The sequence below is a fragment of the Mastigoproctus giganteus genome, chromosome 8 (assembly GCF_048544385.1).
Source record: "Mastigoproctus giganteus isolate SK-2022 chromosome 8, ASM4854438v1, whole genome shotgun sequence".
Taxonomy (NCBI): Eukaryota; Metazoa; Arthropoda; class Arachnida; order Uropygi; family Thelyphonidae; genus Mastigoproctus; species Mastigoproctus giganteus.
In genome coordinates, this window is record NC_143582.1 from 98,820,868 (window position 1) to 98,839,764 (window position 18,897).

The following is an 18,897-nucleotide window of genomic DNA, read 5'->3' on the forward strand; positions in this document are numbered from 1 at the left end:
GGGGACATAAGTTCAAATTAAGAAAGGACAGATGTAGAATAGATGTGCGGAAATTTGCCTTTAGCCAGCGGGTGGTTAACTGCTGGAACAAACTTCCATCTGTCGTTGTGGAAGTTGATAGGTTAAATAAATTTAAGGAGGAACTGGACAGGCATTTGGAGGGTATGGTGTGATTTTTTTTTTTTTTTTTTTTTTGGCTGATGCTGCATAAGCTCCTACACTTGCTTTCTTGCATCAAGTGCCACTACTACTATGATAGGAGGGAGTATATGATAAGAGCCTTGTCGATCAATTCAGCCCTGGAAAGATTGTGCAGGGCCTCAAGGGGTAGAATTTTTTTCAGCCTGGTCTGTACTTGTTAACAGGAGAGACTGCTTCTACAGGGATGGGATACACTTAAATAGAAAGGGTGCAAGAATGTTTGCTGATGCTATCGAGGCAGTGTTAGGTGGGTCGGAAAACTGCTAGATTGGGGGGATACAAGGACTAATAGATTAACAGTAGCCACTGGCAGAGGAGAAAGTGATTCTTGCACTACTTCTATTGGAATGAGCAGCAGCCTGGAAAATAAGATGCAGGATATTTCAGAGCCTACTGGGAATCATTGGGGTACAAGTGAACACATGGGTTGTGTTAGGGTGGCTAAGAGGAAGAGCAGGTGCATGTATACTTGCATGTACACCAATGCTAGGAGTTTAGTAAATAAATTCGATGAATTTGAGGTGTTGCTCAAAACATCAAAGGCAGATATTGTTGGGATTTCAGAGACGTGGTCTCACACAGATATAAGGAATGCAGAACTGGAATTTGTGGAGTACAATGTCTACAGAAAGGATAGACAGGATAGGAAGGGAGGAGGGGTTATGCTATTAGTTAAGAAACACATAAAATCCAAGGAAGTGAAGCCAGTCGACATCGCTGGACAGTGCAGTGTCAAGCCAGTTTGGTGTGACATAAGCATTGGGAGATCAAAATTGAGAGTAGGAGTGTGCTATAGGCCTAATGACTGATGAGTATAATAAGAAACTGTACAGAGAAATAGAGTGGGCCAGTAAATCAGAAAGTCTTATAATGGGGGACTTTAATTTCTCAGATATTGACTGGAATTTGGGGGCTGGTCACTCACACACTAGCAAGGCTTTTGTGGATTTATTGGATGATTGTTTTCTACATCAGCATGTTCGGGAGGCAACTAGAGGGAGTAATACTCTTGATTTGATTATCAGTAGTGATTCTTCATGCATTAAGAATCTGCAGATAAATGAACCACTAGGTGGCAGTGATCACAGTGTTCTGAGGTGGGAGTTACTCAAAGAGGTAACTACCATTAGGGGTAAAGGGAAGGGGTATTGCTTTCGTAAAGGCGACTACGATGGACTGAGACAGTATTTAAATTCTATACAGTGCGATCAACTGATGATGTTACCAACAGCAAATTCAAAATGGGAAGCATTCAAAGAACTTATCTTGGAAGCTACTAGGCTTTACATACCAACTAAGAAATATTGTTCAAGGTTTAGGCCTAAATGGATGTCAGATGAACTAATGAGGCATACGGCAGAGAAGAAAAATGCATGGGATACTTACAAATTAACACGTGACACAGAAGCCTATGATAGATACAAGTTGATCTGTAACCAAGTTACAAAGGAGGTTAGGCAGGCGAAGGCAGATTACGAGAGATCCTTGGCAAGGGATGCGAAGAAAAACAGCAAAGAGTTCTTTACTTATGTAAACTCTAGAAGGAAGGGGATGAATCAGATTGGTCCACTTGATATCGATGGGTCAACTGTTGATGACTCTGCTCAGGTAGCTAACAAACTAAATGAATATTTTGCATCGACATTCACACATGAGGAGTTATTCAGCGAGGGAAATGCCAGAGGTGTATTCAACTCTAGCAGTAAGCTAGAGAATCTTGTAATAACTGAGAGTAAAGTGGAGGAGAAATTGTTGAAGATAAACACAAGAAAGGTACCTGGGATGGATGGGATCTATTCAGTTATATTAAAGGAGGCAGCAAAGGAAGTAAGCAAACCCTTAGCCATTATTATGATAGCTTTCTTGAACTCAGGGGAGGTACCCATGGACTGGAGATGTGCAAATGTGATCCCAATTCACAAGGGAGGATCAAAGGCTGACACAAGTAATTATTGACCTGTGAGTTTAACTTCTGTTCCTGGAAAATTAATGGAGGCACTGGTTAAAGAAGCACTGCAGGATCATCTAGACAAGACTTCAGTTATAGTTCGGACACAGCATGGTTTTGTTAAGGGAAAGTCTTGCCTGACCAATTTGATTGGATACTATGATGCAGTCACAAAAGAACTGGATGCAGGGAATAACTTTGATATTATATACTTGGATCTTAAAAAAGCTTTTGATATTGTTGCACATGGAAGACTGCTGCAGAAATTGGAGCAGTGTGGCATTGGAGGCAAATTGCTGCTATGGATAAAGGGGTGGTTGAGGGGGGGGAAGACAGAGTGGTAATTAATGGACACTGCTCATCGTGGACTAATGTTATTAGTGGAGTCCCTCAGGGTTCAATATTGGGTCCTTTATTGTTTTCTGTATTTATAAATGATACTGATGATGGTATATCAAGCTTAATGTCCAAGTTTGCAGACGATATGAAGGTTGGCAGGGTTGTCAAGGACACTACTCACACTATGCTGCTGCAACAGGATCTGGATAGGTTGAGAGATGGGCTGAGAGGTGGCAAATGAAGTTTAACATTGACAAATGTAAAGTACTACATATGGGAAACAGTAACCCCAGAGCAACGTATCAACTCCGTGGTACTACACTGACAGTGGTAGAGAATGAAAGGGACCTAGGGGTGGTTTGTGCAGACAGACATGAAGTTCTCTGAGCAGTGCAGACGGGCTGCAAGAGTAGCTCATGGTGTATTGTCAATGATATATAGGAATTTTTCTAGCAGGGATAAGGAGGTGATTATTCCCTTGTATAAGGGAATAATCACGTCCTTATCCCTGCTATAAAATGGTCGGGCCACACCTAGAGTACTGTATAGAGGCCTGGAGGCCTCATTTCAAGAAGGATGTAGAGCTGCTGGAACGAGTACAGAGAAGGGCAACTAGATTGGTGAATGGGACAAAGGGGTTCTCTTACGAAGAAAGGCTTAAGTTTTGCAAATTACAGTGTCTGGAAACTAGGCACCAGCGGGGTGATCTGATAGAGGTGTACAAAGCCTTGAATGGTTTGAGCATGCTCAATGCTGATGGGATTCTTCCTCTTGCTCAGAATAATCACCTGAGTGGGCATAAATTCAAATTGAGGAAAGACAGATGGAGGATAGATGTGCGGAAATTTGCCTTTAGCCAGTGGGTGGTTGGTAGGTGGAACAGACTTCCATCTCTTGTCGTGGAAGTTGATAGCCTAAATAAGTGTAAGGCTCAGCTGGACAGGTATTTCGAACGAACAGATGGGTGAAATGGAAGTGGTTATTTTTTATTTATTTATTTTACTTTATTTTATTATTTTTTTGGCTGATGCTGCATAAGCTTGCTTTCTTGCATTAAATGCCTCTACTAATGCTAATGCTAAATTCCAGACAACTTCTTTACCCTAGCAACTGATCATTTTTTTTTTTTTTTTTTTTTGTATTTCATTACAAATTTTGATGAATCCATAACTGTATATGTCCATAAATTCTGAAACTTAATGTGATCAAAATGATGTCCTACCAAAAACAAGCAAGTAGTAAGCAATAAGCTATTTACCACAACTGAACAAACTCTGTCATGTTTACCCTGTGTGAACCCTGCATGAAATTCATTGATTTTAGACTCTTTGCCTACCCAATCATTAAAACTGAATCTACCAATTCCTCAAAAAAAAAAAAAAAAAAAAAAAAAAAAAACCTTTTATTTCACCACTGAAAAATTACGGAAATTTCTATTACTTAATAAACAAATGGAAAAATTGCAGGATCAAGTATGAAACTAAGCTTTTTTTAGTTTACAGTGACCCCCCCCCCCCCGTTTAACGCTGATAATGCGTTCTGGAAAAAACCGAGCGCTAAGTGAATCCGTGCTAAGCGAGCGCCGCATTCCCATAAAGTAACATATGTATTTGTGAGTTGCGGTCGGTGCCATAGGATATTTCCTAATCAATAATAAACGGTAGTGAAAAGATGCACAAATGTAGGTCAAAATATTTGTACATATAAAATATTCTGCCTTATATACGTATATAATTATATGGTAACTATTTACGTATCAAAATTAAACTTAAAATTCCAATTAAAATCATGAATTTAATTGATCTAAATTGATTTAATTTAATTGATGAATTTAATTATGAAAAATGTGTCGATTTTGGGTTGAACTTTGGCCCTCTTCCAAATAAACTAAAAGGGGTATTAATTTTAAATTTCCCGCAGTTTAATTACCACCCAACAATAAAGTCAACCGATCCTTCACCGCTTTGAAACCTGGCATGTTTTTTTCTTCTTTCAATATGAAACTTCTTTTAGGCATTCGTTTCCACAAAAGTCCTGCTTCATCTATGTTATAAACTTGTTGAGAAGTATAACATACAATACCCCTCTTCAATAATTTTAACAAGTTCTTTTTTGAAAGTTTCGGCTCCTTGATCTGCACTTGCGGCTTCTCCCTGGATTTTAAATCTATTCAACCAGCCCTTACTAGTTTTAAATGGTTCCAATTCTTTTTTTTTTCAGTGAGTTTTCTTCAGATCATCATATAGGCTAATCTCTCTCTCTCTTTTTTATTATTTATAATATTTAACTTAATTGAATTCTGCAATGGATATTATCTTCAATAAAATTAGTTAGTCTTTCCATTTCAATCCTAATAGCTGGCCTAGTCCTAGTTGCTTGCAGTGGAACAGCTATCTTTCCCGCTGCTAAAATTAATTCATTATTTTTTTATAATTGTTCTTAAAGTTAAACTTGCAAGTCCTAAATTATGGCACACATCCGCTTGTCTTTGGTCGGATCGATTCACTTCAAAAAGTCTAATTTAATTTTCAAATTCAGTAGTATTTTCCTTACATTTACAGTCTTCATACTGCGCCCAGACGTTGTTGCTTTTTCTTTCTTATTGGCCATTATTAACTCTTTGAAAATGTAACTGCGTTGGTTGCATTAATTATGATACAATGTTCAAGTAAACTGCCCGTTACGCACAATGTCTAATACTGTACTGAGTGATGACTAGACTTCGGATAAATGCATATAACGCAAATATTACAAGCAATATACTTTATCATTTTTTAAAATGTTGATCTCGGAACTACATAACAAGTCACTGTACTGCAATTAAATTAGCGGGCGAGAGAATTTCACTGAGCGTGGGAATATTTCTCAAGTTGGCATGGGAAACGTTTTAACCACATTTTTATATTCATTTTCAAGCTATCGACTCCATCAAATTAAACAATTTCGTTAAATATGCCAAAAATGCAATCTGTAAAAGAGCGTTATAGTGATCTGTGACAGCGTTATAGTCAGATACGGGTTATAATATAATAACGGTGGTATAGCGAATCAGCGTAAAGCGAACCGCGTTATAATGGGGGCCTGCTGTATTCCCAATGCAAACAAGTAGAAGTTGCTCTTCACTAAGGCTTGTTTCAAAAAGGTATTACCTCATTTGTGAAAATTTTCCAGAATGTCAAGAATACCATCAGCTAACAGATAGTAGCCATAGCTGATTCACTCAGCTAAAGCAGCTGCATGCTCCTACTTATTTACATTGACAACAGAAAAGAAATACTGTTTCTTTACACACACTCCTTGCAGCAAATTCCTTTCTGGAAACAAAATTATAGTATATTCTTTCTTCAGTATGTATTGCATCTTCTAACAACATTTCAAGGAAATTTTGTCTATTGGTACTGCTTTATAAATTGCAAAAATTGGTAACAAACAGAAAACACCACACTGCACAAAGAATAGACAAAAAGTTCTTGTTATAAGCTGAATTATAAATAGCAAAAGCTGGAACTGAAGTGAAAACAGCACACTGTGCACAATTTAAAAAGATAATAATAAAAAAAATTGAAGTTCACATTACCCACATACATCATCATCAACCATTTTCAATCCACTGCAGGATGAAGACCTCTCCAGCAACTTTCCAGTTTCTTCTGTTTTGTGGGATGGCCATCCATTTACTACCCATCCATCTCTGCCGTTGTCTTCCAGGTTTTCTTCTAGATTTTGTTATTTTCTTAGTCCATCAATCATCATATCGTTGAGCTATGTGTCCGGCCCAAGACCATTTTAGTTCTTTCGATTTGATAAGAATGTCCTTTACTTGAGTTTGCTGCCTAATCCATGTGTTTCTCTTCTTATCTAACAGTCTGATTCCCAATATAATTTGTTCTATTCTTCGCTGTGTAGTTCTTAGCTTCTCTTCCATTCTTTTGGTGAGTGCCCAAGTTTCACTTCCATAAGTCATGGTGAGGAGTACACATTGGTTCATTATTTTACGTTTCAGACAAACTGGGATATTGCTCTTCAGTATGTGACTATATTTCCTGAGTGCTATCCATCCAAAATTTATTCTTCTCTTGACTTCCAGCCATTTAACATGTCCCAGATATACTTATAACATGTCCCAGATATACTTATCTGGGACAAGTTATTAGCTGTATGACCACCTTTTCAATTACTGCTCCTTCAAACATTATGTATCTTTCTGTGGCATACTTGTTCATCATTACTTTTGTTTTAGCCATATTTATCTTTAGTCCAAAATCCTTACTAACCCTGCATAACTGATTAAGATTTTCCTCTTAATTCTTTGCAATCATGGCTGATGACCACAATGTCATCTGCAAATTGTAAATGGTTTAGGTACTCTCCATTCACATTGACTCCTTTCTGCGACCAGTCTAATCTTCTGAAAGCTTCCTCAAGGGCAGCAGTAAACAACTTCGGAGATATTTTGTCTCCTTGTCGAACTCCTTTCTCAATTTTAAATTTACTGCTGTCTTTGTCTAGTCTAATAAAGGAGGTAGCATTCCCATATATTCTCTTCAAAATCATATGGGGTATCTATGCCTTGTCTTTCTAGTGCCCGAAACATTACCTTATGCTGTATGGAGTCAAATGCCTTTTCATAATCCACAAATGCCAGACATAATGGTGTTTTATATTCATTTGCTTTCTCCATTAGATGTGATATTACGTGGAGGTGAGCCATAGTTGAGAATCCTGTCCTAAAGCCAGCTTGCTCTTTCAGTTGATTCTCATCAAGTATTCTTTCCAGTCTGTCAGTGAACAACTTACAGATGTGGGATAACAAGCTAATTGGTCTATAATTTCCAATTTCTGATTCATCTCCTTTCTTATGCAGCAAAACTATGATTGCATTATTCCACTCCTTAGGCATCACACCATTTCTAATGCATTTTGTGAAGAGTCTTGCCAGTTTTTGTGTTATGTCTCTGCCACCCAATTTTAACAACTCTACAATAACTTCATCTACCCCGGGGCTTCCTGTTTCTTCATTTTCTTCAACGCATGTTCTACCTCATTAGGAAGAATAGTGGGTACATATGTCGTATGTGTTTCTAATTTGCGATCCAACTTCAGCACTGCTGGAATCATTCCCTCGCTCCTTGCATAATTCTCTATAGTAATCTTCTGCTATTTGAATTATGCCTTCTCTGCTATTTATAAGTTCTATTCTTCAGTTTCAGTATCATTTGTCTTTCTGTATTACTGCTCATGGCTGCTGATTTAAATCCTTTGTTTTCCCTTAACGCTTGTTCTACTTTTATTACACATTTATTACAACGTTATCTAGCTTACTGCCAGAATTGAATACACCTCGGGCATTCCCCTCACTGAATAACTCCTCCTAAGTGAATGTCGATGCAAAATATTCATTTAGTTTGTTAGCTACCTGAGAAGGTTCATCAACAGTTGAACCATCGATATCAAGTGGACCAATCTGATTCATTCCCTTCCTTCCTTCTAGAGTTAACATATGTAAAGAACTCTTTGCTGTTTTTCTTTGCATCCTTTGCCAAAGATTTCTCGTAATCTGCCTTCGCCTACCTAATCTCCTTTGTAACTTGGTTACAGATCAACTTATATCTATCATAGGCTTCTGTGCCACATGTTAATTTATATGTATCCCATGCATTTTTCTTCTCTGCCATATGTCTCATTAGTTCATCTGACATCTATTTAGGCCTAAATCTTGAACAATATTTCTTAGTTGGTATGTAAAGCCTAGTGGCTTCCAAGATAAGTTCTTTGAATGCTTCCCATTTTGAATTTGCTGTTGGTAACATCATCAGTTGGTCCCACTGTATAGAATTTAAATACTGTCTCAGTCCATCGTAGTCGCCTTTAAGAAAGCAATAACCCTTCCCTTTACCCCTGATGGTAGTTACCTCTTTGAGTAAATCCCACTTCAGCACACTGTGATCACTGCCACCTAGTGGTTCCTTTAAATAGTAACTGTATGGAATTTATTAATTAAAGTAGGGCATGTACCAATACCTTAAAGCATTGAGCTGCTAAAGAAGAGTGTTCATGAAAGTATAATAAAAGAAAAACAATTTAGCCAAAGTAATAAGTTGAAAGGTTTATTCTACAAGATGCCGACTTACATGAAGGGAAAGGAAAGTAGAAGCATAAGAAAGGAAGATAAAAAATGCTAATTATTTGATTAAAGAAATGATATAATACTGATTATATATAATACAGAACACCAGCTTGTTATGGGAGTTTAATGGTGCATAAGCTACTATGGCTATAATGCACCTACAGAACACCAGCATTACTTATTATTACTTATTTAAAAAGTATTTAATATGCCTACAGTTACAATGTGAACATTGTGCAAATTTTGCTACAGTAATAAGAAATACTTATGAAAGGCCTGACATGCACGTTAATAAGTAGAATATCAATGCTGGTTAAGAAAGCAAGGTAAAGAAGTAAAATAAAGCAAAATGTAACATGGCAAACTTCGCCAGGGAACCACAACAATGACGATCCTAGGGACAATGTTGTGTACACTTATGCAAATGCAAGGAGTTAAAATAGAAAAATAAGAAAACCAAATACAGTAGCCCCTCGATTTAACGAACTAAATGAAGGAAGGGGTGTCTGCTATTGCGAAAGTTCGTTAAATTAAATGTATTTCGATTGCTAGTCTAGACATCAAATGCAGATATTGTTGGGATATAAGAGATGTGGTGTTACACAGACATAAGCAGTGCAGAATTGGAATTTGGGGAGAACAATGTGTACAGAAAGGATAGACAGGACAGGAAGGGAGGAGGGGGTTATGCTGTTATTTAAGAAACACAAAATCTAAGGAAGTGCATGCAAATGATGTTGGTGGACAATGCAATGTTGAGTCTGTTTGGTGTGACATAAGCACTGGGAAAGGAAAAATGAGAGTAGGTGTGTGTTATAGGCCTAATGAATCTGATGTGTATAATGAGCACTTGTGCAGAGAAACAGAGTGGGCCAGTAAATCAGAGTGTCTTATATTGGGGGGTTTTAATTTCCCAGATATTGACTGGAATTTGTGGGTTGGTCACTCACACACTAGCAAAGCTTTTGTGGATTTATTGGATGATTGTTTTCTACAGCAGCATGTTCAGGAGGCAACTAGAGGGAGTAATACTCTTGATCTGATTATCACTAGTGATTCTTCATGCATTAAGAATCTGCAGATAAAGGAATGTGCTGAAGTGGGATCTACTCAAAGAGGTAACTACCATCAGGGGTAAAGGGAACGGCTATTGCTTTCGTAAAGGTGACTACGGTGGTCTGAGACAGTATTTAAATTCTATACGGTGGGACCAACTGATGATGTTACCAACAGCAAATTTAAAATGGGAAGCATTCAAAGAGGTAATCTTGGAAGCTACTAGGCTTTTCATACCAACTAAGAAATATTGTTCAAGATTTAGGCCTAAATGGATGTCAGATGAACTAATTAGACATGTTGCGGAAAAGAAAAATGCATGGGATATATATAAATTAACAGGTAATACAGATGCCTATGATAGATATAAGCTGGTCTGTAACAAATTCACAATGGAGGTTAGGCAGGCAAAGGCAGATTACAAGAAATCTTTGGAAAAGGATTCAAAGAAAAACAGCAAAGAGTTCTTTACTTATGTAAACTCTAGAAGGAAGGGGATGAATCAGATTGGTCGACTTGATATCGATGGTTCAACTGTTGATGATCCTGCTCAGGTAGCTAACAAACTAAATGAATATTTTGCATCTACATTCACACATGACGAGTTCTTCAGGGAGGGAAATGCCAGAAGTGTATTAAACTCTGGCAGTAAGCTAGACAATCTTATAATAACTGAGAGTAAAGTGGAGGAGAAATTGTTGAAGATACATATAAGAAAGGGACCTGGGGCGGATGGAATCTATCTAGTTATATTAAATGAGGCAACAAAGGAAGTAAGCAAACCCTTAGCCATTATTATGATAGCTTTCTTGGACTCAGGAGAGGTACCCATGGACTGGAAATGGGACCCCAATCCACAAAGAAAGGAGGATCAAAGGGAGACCCAGTTAATTACAGACCTGTTAGTTTAACTTCTGTTCCAGGAAAATTAATGGAGGCACTGGTTAAAGAAGCATTGCAGGATCATCTAGACAAGACATCAGTTATAGCTCGGACACAGCATGGGTTTGTTAAGGGAAAGTCTTGTCTGACCGATTTGATTGGATACTATGATGTAGTCACAAAGGAACTGGATGCAAAAAATAATTTTGATATCATACATTTGGATCTTAGAAAGGCTTTTGATACTGTTGCACATGTGGAAGACTGCTGCACAGATTGGAGCAGTATGGCATTGGAGGCAAATTGCTGCTATGGACAAAGGGATGGTTGAGAGGGAGAACACAAAGAATGGTAATTATTGGACGTTACTCTTCACGGACTAATGGTATTAGTGGAATTCCCCAGGGTTCAGTGTTGAGTCCTTTGTTGTTGTTTTCTGTATTCATTAATGATATTGATGATGGTATATCAGGCTTAATGTGCAAGTTTGCAGACGATACAAAGGTTGGCAAGGTTGTTAATGACAGTATGCTGCTGCAACAGGATCTAGAAAAGTTGAGTAGATGGGCAGAGAGGTGGCAAATGGAGTTTAACATTTACAAATGTAGAGTACTGCACATGGGAAGCAGTAACCCCAGAGTAACGTATCAACTGTGTGGTACTACACTGACAGAGGTAGAGAGTGAAAAGGAGCTGGGGGTAATTGTGCAAGCAGATATGAAGTTTTCTGCGCAGTGAAGACAGTCTGCAAGAGTAGCTCATGGTGTCTTGTCAATGATATACACCAATTTTTCTAGCAGGGATATTGAGATGATTATCTCCTTGTATAAGGATATGGTCAGGCCACACCTTGATTACTTTATACAGGTGTGGAGATCTCATTTTAACAAATGAGATTGCAGGATCTTAGAAAGGCTTTTGTAGAGAAGGTATTGCCTGAAGAAGAACATAGCATTCAAAATCTTGATATAATAAGATAAAATAAGATAAAAGCATTAAAATGCAATAAGATAAGTGTTAAAATATAATATAATAAAAGAGTCAAAATATATATTAGCTTTTGAGATGAAGTGCCGCTTCATCAGCTAGTCGGTGAATGGTGTACTTCAGTATATATTGATGGTTTTTCCCCCTTAAGTCATACCTCAGAAATGCTGGCATTACAGTGTTGGACTGGCCTGCAACAGTCAGATTTGAACCCTATTGATTGATCCAGCATTACATTTATCAATGAAAGAAAAAGAAGAGCTGTTAGATTTAAGAAATGATCGCACCCTTCAAGTACAAATTAAAGAAATAGAGTTATCCAAATTTTGGTTAATGGCGAAAAAGGAGTTTCCTTCAATGAGAAAAAAAGCAATTGACAATCTTCTTCCATTTTACCTATTTGTGCGAACAAAGTTTCTCCTCAATGGTGACTATCAAGAACTCGCTGAGAACTACACAGCGAAGAATGGAACGAAATATATTGGGAATCAGACTGTTAGATAAGAAGAGAAACACATGGATTAGGCAGCAAACTCAAGTAAAGGATATTCTTATCAAAACTAAAGAACCAAAATGCTCTTGGGCAGGACACATAGCTCGAAGACATGATGACAGATGGACTAAGAAAATAACAGAATGGTACCCAAGAGGAGCTAGAAGAAAACCTGGAGGACAGCGGCAAAGATGGATAGATGAAATTCATGAGTTTGTGGGTAGTAAATGGATGGCCATTGCAGAAAACAGAAGGAACTGGAAAGTTGCTGGAGAGGCCTTCATCTTGCAGTGGATTGAAAATAGCTGATGATGATGATCATCATCAAGAACTCGAAGAGATCATCATTAAAAAGTCTGAATTAGGAGTTACGTATAGCCATTTCAAGAATAAAACCTGATATAAAAATGTTATGTTCACATATGCAAGCTCAAGTTTCTCAAAAAAAAAAAAAAAAAAAAAAAAAAAAAAAAAAAATGTGAAAAGATTTTATTTTGAAGTTTTGTATGAATTTAGTATTAAATATTTAATATCTTCCACAGTACTTAAATTTTACTTTTCTTATCATAATTACATATAACGCAAATGTGATACATTTTTTTTCACAAAGTCCTTATGGACACCTCAAAATCTGATCTAGTTTATCTGTGTGCCATACAAAAATTAAGTTCCCAAGTGTGCCGTGGCATGAAAAAGGTTGGGAAGCACTGGCTTATAACACAGGTATAAAACGCGCTGCCTGACATCCACATTATATTGAAGTTGCACTGTAATTGTACTGCACTGACTGGGATCAAAACTTAAAATTATAAAAACTACAAGACATTACATACAATAAATATATGGTAGGTTTCAAATGTATAGGGAAGAAAAGGGTAGCAGAAACACTGCATTGTTTGTATACAAAAATTACTTGGAAATGTTACTCTAAATAAAAATTAGAGTTTTAATTCTGAAAAACAAATTTTTAACCAACATACTGACCAAGGTAAAAACTGCTGCTGCTAACTTCTGACTTTCACCATACCATTTGTCCGTTAATGCTGAAACCTCCAAGTTTACAAAACGAGCCCCTATAAATATATAACATCTGATTTTTACTTTTATAAAAGTCATTGTAGAAATCTTTATATACTAATTATCAACATATGTTTAAAAAATAATGATGATGTCATTATTACAACTTTCTTCACCTGCCCATGTATTTACAAATAAATACATGAGCTGTGTTAGTAACTAAGAATAAGAATAGATGCATGTATACTCCATATACACCAATGCTAGAAGTACAGTAAATAAATTTGATGAATTTGAAGTGCTGACCAAGACATCAAAGGCATATATTGTTGGAATATCAGAGACGTGTTGTCACACAGATATCAGGAATGCAAGCAGAATTAGAATTTGGGGAGTAAAATGTGTACAGAAAGGAGACAGAATAGGAAGGGAGAAGGGGTTATGCTGTTTTAATTAAGAAAAACATAAAATCTAAAGAAGTAGATCCAGTTAACATAAATGGACAGTGCAATGTTGAGACAGTTTGGGGTGACATAAGTACTGAGAAAACAAAAATGAGAGTAGGAGTGTGTTATAGGCCTAATGACTCTAATGAGTAAAACAAACAATTGTACAGAGAAATAGAATGGGCCAGTAAATAAGATTGAGTTATAATGGAGGATTTTAACTTCCCAGATATTAACTAGAACTTGTGGGTTGGTCACTCGTACTAGCAAGACTTTTGTGGATTTATTGGATGATATAGTTGTTATTTGTTTTTTTTTTTAGGAGCATTAGCAACTAAGGCCATATTGCTCCGGGGATATGCGGTGGTCATTCCCTGACCTTTCCGCATCCTCCGTATTTGGTGGGCACGGGCTCGAACCCCGGTCTAATCACAAAGCGTGTGCGACGCACTGCTGCTCCTGCCCACCTGGCTATGGAGGCACATGATAGAGTTCTGCAGCAGCATGTTCGGGAGGCAACCAGAGACGATAATACTCTTAATCTGGTTATCAGCAGTGATTATTTGTGCATTAAGAATTTGCAGATAAAGGATCCACTAGATGGCAGTGATCACAATCTACTGATGTGGGATTTGCTTAAAGATATAATTACCGTCAGTGGTAAACAGAAGTGTTTTTGTTTCCATAAAGGTGACCACAGTGGTCTCAAACAGTTTTTAAATTCTTTACAATGGGATCAACTGATGTTACCATCAGCAAATTCTAAATGGGAAGCGTTCAAGGAATTAATCATGGAAGCTACTAGGCTTTTCGTACCGATTAAAGAAATATTATTATTATTAGCCATTATCGGCCAAAAAAAAAAAATTTCCACATTAACCTGAGAGAGAGAGAGAGAGAGAGAGAAGTAGAAGGGAATCACCAAGAAAGCGAAGAATGATGATATCCAAGGCAAACCTAGGACCCTGGGTTTGCCAAGCCCATACTCACCAGATGTGAGCCCCTGAGGTAATTATTCAAGGTTTAGGATAAAATGGAGGTCAGATGAACTAATGAGACTCGTGGCAGAGAAGAAAAATGCATGGGATGCATATAAATTATCAGGCAACACAGAAGACTATGGAAGATATAAGCTAGTCTGTAATCAAGTCACAAAGGAGATTTGGCAAGCGAAGGCAGATTACGAGATATCTTTGGCAAAGGATGCTAAGAAAATCAGCAAGAGCAAGGACTTCTTCACTTATATAATCTCTAAGAGGAAGGGGGTGAATCAGATTGGTCCACTTGATATCGATGGTTCGACTGTTGATGAACTTGCTAAGATAGTTGACAATCTGAATGGCTATTTTGCATCTACATTCACACATGAGGATTTATTAAGTTAGGAAAACATCAGAAGTTAATCAAACTGTAACAGGGTGCTTAATGATTCTGTAATAACGAGAGTGAGGCCTCCGTAGCCGAGTGGGCAGGAGCGGGAGTGCAGTAGCACACGCTTCTTTGAGTAGACTGGGGTTCAAGCCCCTGACTGCTGAATACGGTCGATCTGCCAACCCGCACTGGACCAGCGTGGCAGATTATGGTCCATTTCCCTCAGCATGAATTGTTGTGGAGGCTTCCATCCTGCAGTGGGTTGATAATGGCTGCACTTTACTTTTTTTTTAATAACGAGAGCAAAGTGAAGGAGAAATTGTTGAAGTTAAACATAAGGAAGGCACATGGCGTTGATGGGATCTATCCAGTTATATTAAAGTAAGCGGCAAAGGAACTAAGAAAACCCTTAGCCATAATTTCATATGAGAGCATCCTTGGATTCAGGGGAATTCCCCACAGATTGGAGATGTGCAAATGTATTGCTAATTCACAAGGGGGCAGGGGGGGTCTAAGGGTGACACAAGCAATTACAGACCAGTTAGTTTAACTTCAGTTCTGGGTAAAATACTGGAGTCACTGGTTAAAGATGCATTGCAGGATCATCTAGAATAAGACTGCAGCAATAATTCAGACACATCTGACAAATTTGATTGGATACTATGATGTGGTTATAAAGGAACTAGATACAAAAAATAATTTTGATATCATACACATGGATTTCAGGAAAGTTTTTGACACTGTTGCACATGGAAGATTACTGTATAAATTGAAGCAGTATGGCATTAAGGATAAGTTGCTGCAATGGATAAAAAGGGTGGATGAGTGGTAATGAATGGATAGTGCTCTTCATGGAGTAATGTTATTAATAGTGTCCTGCAGGGTTCGGTGTGGGGCCCACTGTTTGTTTCGTATATTTATCAGTGATATTGATGAAAGTATATCAGGCTTAGTGTCGATGTTTGCAGATCATAGAAAGGTTGGCAGGATTGTTAATGACAGTAATGGCAGTGTACTATTGCAACATGATCCACAAAATTTGGGCAGATGGGCTGAGAAGTAGTAAGTGAAGTTTAACATTGAAAAAATCAAAGTACTGCATATGGGGAGAAGTAACCCCAGAAAAATGTACCAACTGTGTGGTTCTACACGCAGGGTGATAGAAAATGAAAAGACTGGGAATGATTGTGCAGTCAGATATGAAACTTTTGAGCAATTCTTTCTGAGCAATGTAGACAGGCTTCCAAGACCAGGTCATGGGGTATTGTCAATGATATAGAGGAATTTTGCAAGCAGTGAAAAGGAGGTGATTATCTCTTTGTATAAGGCAATGGTCAGGCCACACCTTGAGTACTGTGTACAGGTCTGGAGGCTTCATCTTAGGAAGGAAGTACAGTTGCTTGAGCATGTACAGAAGGACAAGTTTGGTGAGTGGAATGAAGGGGTCCTCTTACCAAGAAAGGTTTAAGTTCTGCAAATTGCAGCAGCTGGAGACTAGGTGCCTGCTGTTGTTATTTGGTTTTTAGGAGCATTAGCAACTAAGGCCATATTGCTAGGGGGATATGAGGTGGTTATTCCCTGACCTTTCCGTATCCTCCGTATTTGGTGGTCACAGGCTCGAACCCCGATCTAATCAAGAAGCGTGTGCTACGCACTGCTGCTCCTGCCCACCTGGCTACGGAGGCACCCCTGCAAGGTAACTGACTGAGGTGTATAAGGCATTGAATGGGTTGAACACACTGAATTCTGATGGGATTCTTCAGCTTGTTCAGTTTATGAACCTGAGTGGGCATAAATGCAAACTGAGGGAGGACAGTTGGAGAACAGATGTGTGGAAATTTGCCTTTAGCCAGCGGGTGGTTAATTGCTGGAATAACCTTCCATATGTCATTTTGGAAGTTGATAGCTTAAATAAATTCAAGGAGGAACTGGACAAACTTTTAGAGGGAATGGTTGTGTGAAATTGTTTATTTTTAAAGAAAGCAAGCATATCTTGTATCACATGCCTCTATTACTACTACTATTTCAGTGATTACTACTGCTATCTCTTGAAGAAATGTATACCGAAATTGAGTCGTCTAGATGAACAGAAATCTCACTACACTATCATTATGGGGGGACTTCAATGCTAAGGTTGGAAAGAGACAAAACAGTGCAGAAAGGGGAACTATAGGAAATTTTGAAATTGGTGAAAGAAATTGAAAGACTTGTGGAATTTGCAAAATCTCGAGGAATGTCAGTAATGACCACTTTTTTTTTCAAGAAAAGGGTGAACAGAAAGTGCACATGGAAGAGCCCAAATGGATTAACAACTAATGAAATCAACTTCATCCTCACTAACAGAAGATATATCATGAATGACATTACTGTCCTTAACAAGGTAAATCTTGGCAGTGATCACAGAATAGTAAGATTCACACTTCATATAGATGTAAGAAAAGAAAGGAAAAAGCTGACTCGAGTAAATAATACAAAGGTCTCTGAGATAGGAGAAGAGAAGAAAAAGCAGCATGTACTGGAACTTAAGAACAAGTTTGAGCTTCTTTAGACTGCTCAGGACCAAGATATCGACGAGGAATATTACAACTTTCTGAAAGTGATAAAGCCCACGAAACCTATAGGTAAAAAGAAATCCAAAGAAGAAAAAATTAGTCAAGAAACACTTGTCAAGATGAACCGAAGATGACAAATGAAGAGTAAGAAAAACACTGACAAGGAGAAAATTGAGTATACTGAGTTATGCAAAGCCGTTAGAAAGAGACTCAGAGAATACATTAGAAAATTTAACACAAGAAAAGTAGAACAACCATTAAGGGAAAACAAAGGATTTAAATCAGCAGCCATGAGCAGTAATACAGAAAGATAAATGATACTGCAACTGAAGAATAGCGATGGTGTACCTATAAATAGCAGAAGACTACTAAAGAGAATTATACAAGGAGCGAGGGAATGATGCCAGCAGTGAGGAAGATGGATCGCAAATTAGTAACACATACAACATACCTGATATCCTTCCTGATGAGGAAGAACATGCGTTGAAGAAAATGAAGAATCAGAAAGCCCTGGAGGAAGATGAAGTTACTGTAGAGTTGTTAAAATTGGGAGGAAGAGACATGACACAAAAACTGGCAAGACTTCACAAAATGCATTAGAAAAGGTGTGACGACTAAGGAGTGGAATAATGATGCAATCATAGTTTTGCTGCATAAGAAAGGAGATAAATCAGAAATTGGAAATTACAGACCAATTAGCTTGCTATCCCACATCTACAAGTTGTTCACAAGGATCATTACTAACAGATTAGAAAGAATACTTGATGAGAATCGACTGAAAGAGCAAGCTAGCTTTAGGACAGCATTCTCAACAATGGATCACCTTCACGTAATATCACAGCTAATGGAGAAAGCAAATTAATATAAAACACCATTGTGGCTGGCATTTGTGGATTATGAAAAGGCATTTGACTCTATACAGCATAAGGCAATGTTTCGGGCACTGAAAAGACAAGGCACAGATACCTCATATATTATGATTTTGAAGAAAATATATGAGAATGCTGCATCCTTTATTAGACTAGACCAGGCCTGGGCAAACTTTTTGGCTGAAGGGCCACCTTAGGAATTCAAAAAGAAGGTGGGCTGCACATAAAATACTATTTTTAGATATATATTATTTGTTATCATGAAGAAGAAATATAACAAAAAAAAATATATTCTCTAACAACCAAGAATTTAATGAGATGAATGGAACTGTTTTGCATCTTTTAACATTTTTTTTAATATCGGGTGTTAATTTTGTATGTGAGATTCTTAAAACTGCTTGTAAATGTTCATTGGTGATGCTTGATCGTAAAGAATTTTTATTTAGATTCATGATGGTAAATGTTTGTTCACATATGTAGGCTGATCCAAAAATAACCAACATTTTTCGGGCAAAATCTTTATGTTTGTTGAATTTGTCCGAATTAAAAGTATTGTAAAATTTACAGATTTCCTCACAACTGTGCGATTCCCTTAAATCGGTATCACAC

The 18,897-nt window shown here is 37.6% G+C and overlaps 1 protein-coding gene across 2 annotated transcripts in view; it reads right to left on the reverse strand.

Annotated features, from left to right (window-relative positions):
- Positions 1-18,897, reverse strand: part of LOC150081735 (outer mitochondrial transmembrane helix translocase-like) — a 235,089-nt gene that overhangs the window by 58,776 nt on the left and 157,416 nt on the right. For both annotated transcript variants that reach the window (XM_090378839.1, XM_090378838.1), the window contains one exon: positions 13,018-13,106. In XM_090378839.1, coding sequence (XP_090234965.1) covers positions 13,018-13,106 — 89 coding nt within the window. The remainder of the gene's footprint in view (positions 1-13,017; positions 13,107-18,897) is intronic.